We start from the raw sequence: 8,181 nt of genomic DNA on the forward strand, positions 1-8,181 counted from the left end.
AATTATTTCGTCTTGGGCGTTAACACTTGAATCCCTCATTACGCTCCGGGATTCTACAATAGAATCCCTCACTACGTTCGGGATTCTATTGTAGAATCCATCGCTTCATTCAGGATTCAATGAACGCCCTTGACGGAAATATATCATTTTGATCCCTTGTAACACAAACTACTATTGTGTATTGTGTTATTGTGTTATGTAGAATATAATTAATAATTTATTTTTTTAGTATCCTTAGTTTTAACTACGCAAGCACAAAGCGATACTAAACATCAGAAACATCTCAAAAATTTAAAGCGTGACCAGGAATATATAATGACGTGCCATGTTGCGGAATTTCACTAGAACTATTTTTTTTCATACTATACTGAACTCTCACTGACATGAGAATAATAGCGCCTGACAGTAATCAAATCATATATTATTGGTCAGGCTTTAAACAGAAATTTCTTATCACATATTAGACATACCAAAGGCGAATTTAGTTTTAAAACATAAATCTTCTGATGATAGTGAAAAACACAAATGTAATGAGGTATGAGGTGCATTAAACTAGGAAGTTTCAACGAGAAGAAGATCATATTAGTCGGAGAGGATATTTAAATAATTCAACGTGTCATGCATGTGATAATAAGATTAATAAGTAACAACGTTCCCAATACATATTAGGCCGTCGCAGTTACATCGCCAGCTGCCTACGAATACGTGTATGTAGGTACGTGTCCTTATTCATCTTCATAAAGATCAGGAAGTTATTAATGGTAGCTTAAGCTCAAAGCTTTCTAAAGAACGGACATAATACAGGCTATGTCACGAATAGGAGAGTTCGTTCTTACTTTACTATTTAATAAACGCTCAGCTCAACCAAACCAGTAAAGAACCCATATCTGATCATGCAGTTGTAACGCATCTTAAGGTCGCAGTTACACTGGTCGAATGACTATCCGACTCGGTAAAGAACGGGATAGACGGTCAGGGCAGTTCGTGTAATTAGCCGTGCTCGTAAGTCTTAAGGCTTTGTTTTGTTTTAGTCGCTTTAAACATGGCTCGCCTTGCTAACAACACCTACAAAGAGATAAAAAATCGCTAGTAATACATAGGGTTATAAAAAAAAAGTCGTGAGTGACTAACATACAGAAAAAACAAAGCATAGTTGCAAAATATAATAACAAGTACATATTAAATAACAGTATTTAATTCTTCAGTATTTCATTAGTTTTAACTTATAATATAAGTAACAACATGCACTTTATCGTATGCAGACGGCGGTCCAGACAAATGGGCAAAATTCTTAGCAACAAAACCTAACGCCTGGTACACTACATCGAGATTCCCGAGAACCAAAAGTAGTTAAAAATCTCGGAATACTTTTACGTATGTACGTTTGTAGACTTTGTAAAAGAAATCGACCGAGTGCATTTTATGGAGCCGGTGTTATGACGGGCCCGCGGGGCGTGGCGGCGGTGTGTTGCTATAGCGCCCCCGCTGAAGTGTTAGACGCGTCGCTCGGGGCGGGCGCCAAGCAGACGCCGATCGATCTTTCTCCCGGTTTACGACTAATCATGTTTTCATGGGCACTTCGCGCGTTAGCAGTACGCCCGATAAACTACAACTCCGTATCTTCCAGACACGACTGCGAAATTTCATTTGTAATGCGTGACCGGACTAGACGAAAGCAGGAAAATTGTATTTGTGGGGTCAATGGAAAACTGTCTAGACCAGCGGTCGGCAACCTTTTTTTGCGTAGTTTTAGTAGCGTAGTTAACGATGAGTAAGTTGACGCGGGCCGCACTTTGTTAATATTTATGGCTTTATCAGACATTGTCGTTTCTCAATATTACATAGCCAGAGAGGCTCGCAGGCCGCAAGTGACAGTTTCACGAGCCGCATACGGCCCGCGGGCCGCAGGTTGAAAGAATAATTTGATTCCTTCTATCGCTTTCCCGGTTGTCCCGGGTGTGTTTAAAGGAGTTCAGGTCCCTTTTTATAACTTAATCCTAAGAATTAGTACAGGTACTAGGTTTTACAAATATAACTGCCATCAGACGTTCAAGCCCAGAGGGGAAACTATATTACTACTCCGGCTGTATATACTAGTTTCCATACGATACCTTCCTTCAACTCTAATAACTTTATAAACTTCGAAAGAAGCCTAAAGCAGAGTGCATCAAATCGTTTGATCGTCGGCTACCACTACCAGTAACCATAGCAAAAAGTCATCAGTTTCTTACCTATCGTAAATGACAAAAAGTAGTCCATACGTTTTTCAATTTCTGTTAGTTTACTTTTCCTACTTGTAATTCTGTATGTGAATATCAGTATAGTTCAACAGACAGAAAAATTGAAGGATGAGAAAATCTTTCCGAGTTCTTCTCCCTTTGAAGTAAAAATCCCTTCATACAGGATCAAAGGTTCAATTTAACATCACTTGACCCATATCGTCGCTATACTTACTCAACCTCATATCTGCAACAATCATTTGATGGAAATGTCGCTTTTCTTTCATTCGGAATACGGGTGTTTTTGTCATCAAATGAGTGTTGCAGATACGAGGTTGAGTAAGTATAGCGGCGATATGTAGATAGGATATAAAAACGTAAAGCGCTCGAAATTTCACGAACTGTGCTGCCTAGTCATGCAGTCATATAATCAAGTGGCGGTACGGGACATCGATTTAACGTATTCACATATTCGTATGGGATATCCAAGAACGGAGAATATCAGTCATGTGGAAGTTGCGATACTATACGGAGATTTTTAATAATGAAATGAATAAAATTCGATGCCACGGTGTCCACGGTGGGACAATATCAATGACTTGCAAATTGAATAGAATAGAATAGTATTTATTCGCACAAACAATCGAGACAATACATAATAAAAGAGAAAACACAAAATAGGACTAAAGTGCCACGAAAATGCAGCTAAATGCAGACGTTCTAGTTTTTACACGTGTTTGCGTTGATTTAAAATTCTAAACAAAATAAATTTGATTAATCATGTTTCTTTGAAAGACATTAAATAATGGGGCACATTATTATGTTTGACATTTAAGTTATTATTCCACAGCAAGATGGGCAACCGCCTACACGAGATGAATGAACACTGATTGAGCGCTCCACTTGTTGCTTATGGTTGATATTATTTGAGATCAAACTTTTTTTAAGAAATAACCGACCTTAATTTCTAAGGTAAGAAGATTCAAATTGACAGTGAAGTAATTTTCATTCATTTAAAAGAATTTGCTACTAAATATAATAATTATAGGGTTCCTCAACGTATTTACTCGTACAGTCACCTGCAATAATATGTTACACAACGAAGGCTGCAAATATATCTGACACAATCTTATTTGTAGAGCCATAAGAGCGTGTCACATATTTTTGCGGCCTTCGAATAGTAACATATTATTGCAGGTGACTGTACATATTTTTTAAACTGTTCGCTTGTCCAACTCAATCTATCAGGCATTGTACTAGAATGAGTTGGGCGGATTATGCAGTCGTACTGTTATTTTATATGTATAGTATTTAATATTTTATTCATTTAAAACTTATGCTAATTTGATTGATACAATGGTGATTATACAATTTATACTTAAATACTAGTACATTCATGGATTCAACTTAAAATAGGTAAAGATCAAGTTAAGAACTTTAATACCGAACAAATGTGTATTTTCTATTTTCTGTCGCTAATGGAAATTTGATAACAATACCTAAACTAGTTAAGTAACCATTTACTTGTGTCTTAGGCATGTACTTTTTGTAGGTCAATGTATAAGTGGGGAAGTATGTATATGTATAGTATCTGGGATATGAAAATCAATGAAAATGACATTTGAATTATTTTTTTGGACTTTGGCATTTGATTTCGTGGCTTAGGCGTTAATAGGAAACATGACAAAGAGTCACACCTTGGCATTTATGCCATTAGTGTATAAATCTAATACCTTTAAACGAGCAATTCTTGTTTATTTATACATACATGTCGGAGAATGGCTGAAATGTGCCATCTATCGCCTTCAAGAGGCGTTTTGTCATGCAAACCTTGACAAATAGAGCAAACTAGGGTGTTACGTACACTTGAGTGGCGTTCGACGCAGTTCCGCCAAGACGTCATAGAGTGCGCTCTTAAAACAATTGAAGTCCAGAACAATTGAAGTTTTGCTGTCAATCAATCTTCAGAAGGAGCACGATGAGAACGAACGGGAGAAGATGACGTCTGTGGCGGCTCCTGGGTCTAATCCACTGGTTTGCTTAAGATAAGAAACGTAACGCGTGCTGTGATTTGTAATGAGTCTTGTGCAGTAAAGATTGTGAGTTGAACATCGTATTTCATTGAAGGCCCTCGTCATCCACGATTGAAGGTTCTGATGTGCTACCGATAGTATGATACGCCCACAATTCCCGACATACATATATATATTTCGGGGATCTCGGAAACGGGTCTAACGATTTCGATGAAATTTGCTATATGGGGGTTTTCGGAGGCGATAAATCGATCTAGCTGGGAAAACGCGCATTTGAGTTTTTATATGTTTTCTGAGCAAAGCTCGATCTCCCAGATACTGCGTATGAAATGTAAGCTTTCAGTGGTTTGATTTCCGCCGCTGTGAGTTTTGTTTTAGCGACGGCGGCTCGATCAACCTACGCGTTGACCTATTTGCTAAAGGGATACGTTGTCTGTTCATTTGTTCCACGTTATTAACGTCGTAACGTGCATATTCTTGTTTCATCATTGGAAACAATGAATAACATTTTGCAATGTTACACCTCCACACATTTTCGGCGTGTTTAATCGGTTGGAGCGCGTTTTTAAGTGAGGATAATTATATTGTAAATACCTAGATATGCCCTGTGTGAACTTACTCATCGACCATATTTATGACTTTATGTGTAGAAGCGATGTACTAGGAAAATGTATTTCATTGTTACAACGACAACGTGTAACAAAAGAACAGATTAGATCTTCATGTACTAACACGTAAGTCACAAAAAGGGCACAATGCCGGTATTTTCGTGACAACAAACGGGTTTGTTAAATAGTGAACCTTCTGTATTTACATGTTAACTTATTAAGTGTATTTATAACGTAATAAAACTAATAAACGAAGCCATCATAGAACCGCTGGTCTCAGTTATTCATGAGTTAATAGGTAAAACAATAACAGGAAACATTGTAGACTAGGATAACTTGCACCAACTCGAAAGCTATGTAATAGGATTGTTAAACAAATTACTTGGAGAAAAAACGTTAATCTGTAGTAAGTGAAACAATAACGCTAAGAAGAACGTCGGCGCGGTGAATCGATAACAAACAGCGACGGCGATTCATACTGTGCGCGCCGAAACGCTCGGCCGTTGACCGTGCGGGGGCGCGACGCTAACCTTGGCCAATCTGTGCCACCGTCCACTCCCTTTATATTTCCACGCCTTGTGAACTATCAACAATTCGAACGTTCAAAATAACTCAACATCTCAGTCGGAAAACTCATGACACGCACAAAGGTCGCGTAATAGTTATTACCTATCGCTACACAAGTGTAAATAAGGTTAGGAATCAATAGACGAACCGCAGGAGACAAAGGTGCGGAACCGATGGTTGTGCCGGTTGCGGCGGTGCGGCGGTGCGGGCTCGCGTCGCACCAGCTTGCCCAGCAGCTCGAGCAGGGAGAGGCGCAGCGGGCGCGGCGGGCGAGGCTCGCCCTCCGCGCCCAGCACCTCCAGCTCCACCGCCTCCGAGCGCGCGCACATCCGTGCCGCTACCGCCGCCCCATGCCGCCCGTCTCGCCCGGCCACCCCGGTGCACCGTACCACCGAGCACTAGCAGCGACCGCACGCGCGCTCCGCCGAGCCGCAGGGCCGAGACTCGCAACACACACTAGCGCCGCCCGACCGGCGCGCGCATCTGCGACCTGTGTTGCCCTCTCATCTCGGTGTTGGCCGCTACTAATCGAGAAAACTATGTACGTTTTCCTGCATTGCCGATGGAAAAACCGACAAAACGAGATTTTTCCGGCTACACAACAAGCAACGTGCGTAGTGGATGTTTGATGGCTTCAGCACACACGATTATCGCGCGTTATATTTATTTACATTTACAGTCGTGACACATTCTGTGAGTCGTGGACGCCTTAAAAACTTACGCGGCATGTTTGAAGCTCAAAATCTCAAATACATATGTACATTTGTACGTATGTACTCAAATGAGGTTAACTGCTCAGAATAAAATCAAGTCGTCACCTAGTCTACTCATGGACTTTTATTCGATTTTTACGTCCGTTTCCTCACTTCAATGTCCGTGAAAAGCAAACAATGTCAATAACACAACGAGCTCAATACGAATGTATGCAATGAATTTATTGGATTCATTATGGTTAGTCAAAATGTTATTAGTCATCATTAAGTAGAGATGTGCCTATTATCGAAATAAAAAGTTCGATTATTGAACTTTTTTTAATAACATTTATATCTGTTACTAAATTAAACTTTCCTGCGGAAAATGCAGCGGAAGTAACCGTTGTAAAGTTTTGTACTAATTGGTGATTTGCGGTAAACGGCGAGTTAATGTGCGTGATGGGCTGTAACCATTTTTTTTTCATATAATCTTTAACAAAAAAAAAAGATTTTAATAACGGTTAATAAAGAGCCGAAACACGTCAAGTATACAATACACCATTTCATTATGAAGATCCACGTTGACCATTTTTTAACAATTTTTATAACATTGACCTTTGCCAATATATTTTGGGAGCAAAACATCATCTTCCTCGCATTGTCCCGGCTTTTTGCCACGGCTCATGGGAGCCTGGGGTCCGCTTGGCAACTAATCCCAAGAACTGACGTAGGTACTAGTTTTGAAAATGAAATTAAATGAAATGAATAAAAACTTTTAAAGTGACTGCCATCTGACCTTCCAACCCAGAGGGTAAACTAGGCCTTATTGGGATTAGTCTGTTTCCTCACGATGTTTTCCTTCACCGAAAAGCTTAAGCGTAATCTGTATCGTAAGTAATATTAATAATATTACCTACCAATTAAAACTTTAAATTGGCTATTTATAAGTTCTAAAACCTGGACTAATAAAAGGATCATATATTTATAAATCGTATAATATATCACGTTAGGTTTGAGCCAGCTTTGGTCCTACAACTACTACTACGTACTACTAGTCTACTACGTACTCGTAGTACGTAATAGTAATCAAAACAGTCTGATATTTTCAACCCAAGAAATTTTACTCTATTACCGTGGAGGCAGCTGAAATAAACCTTTATGCATATTATTCATTACTTTGACATGATGCAGTGCATTCATTGATTTGTAGGTACCTAGTTATTATCAACGACGATGATTAATTGATTAATTATAAGCTTGCATTTATTTTAGGTGTATACTCGTACCTTACATATAGTAACGTATACTTTAATGGACAGTGAATTAATCATTAGGCACTAGAACATAGAATAAATAATTATGGAGTTCTAAGCGTTTTCTCAAACACTAGCCAAGTAAAGTCTTTAGGCTAGTCATTACGTAACCCTGTGAATTAGTCTACACGCGACATTTGGATCTAAGCTAGAAGTTACATAAACAAGTGCCATTAAAGCAAAACAACTTGTCCAAGCCGAAAGTTCAAGAACAGTAGAACACAAATACAAATTCAAAAGAGCATAGGTCTACCACAGCACTTTAAATTAGTTTAAATAATGTAGTCAAGCTCACCTGGCACATCTTGGCATATTGTGTACAATGAGAAAAGCTACTAGAACTCCTGCATACAGAAATGTATGCATTTATGTAGGGGTGCTAACACGGTGCTAAGCTTTGTTGACTGTATATAGATCCCTTATTCATAAAACGTAACAAGCGTCTAATGGTTAATGTATGTTTTATTATATCCCATTATAACCAGTACCGTCTTTACCATAAGGGCACACGGGGCCCGTGCCCAGTGCCCCTATCCTCAGGGGGCCCCGAAGGACAGACAGTAACAGTATATTAGATTACTCATAATAAATAGAAGATCATAGTAGTAAAATGTTAGTTTAATTCGCTTTCTTTACTTCCCAAATTCTTATGTGCCCAAGGGCCCCAGCATAGTTTAAGACGGCCCTGATTATAACAAACACTTATGTCAAAGAGACAAATAAGGACTGCAATAACTGTTTGAGGTTGT

At 39.1% G+C, this 8,181-nt stretch overlaps 1 protein-coding gene across 1 annotated transcript in view; it reads right to left on the reverse strand.

Annotated features, from left to right (window-relative positions):
- Positions 1 to 5,877, reverse strand: part of LOC134799015 (probable phospholipid-transporting ATPase IM) — a 56,698-nt gene extending 50,821 nt beyond the window's left edge. Inside the window, exon 1 of the mRNA XM_063771438.1 lies at positions 5,576 to 5,877. Coding sequence (XP_063627508.1) covers positions 5,576 to 5,756 — 181 coding nt within the window. The 5' untranslated portion in view covers positions 5,757 to 5,877. The remainder of the gene's footprint in view (positions 1 to 5,575) is intronic.
- Between the last annotated feature and the right edge of the window lie 2,304 nt (positions 5,878 to 8,181).

Source organism: Cydia splendana, chromosome 17 (assembly GCF_910591565.1).
Source record: "Cydia splendana chromosome 17, ilCydSple1.2, whole genome shotgun sequence".
Classification (NCBI taxonomy): Eukaryota; Metazoa; Arthropoda; class Insecta; order Lepidoptera; family Tortricidae; genus Cydia; species Cydia splendana.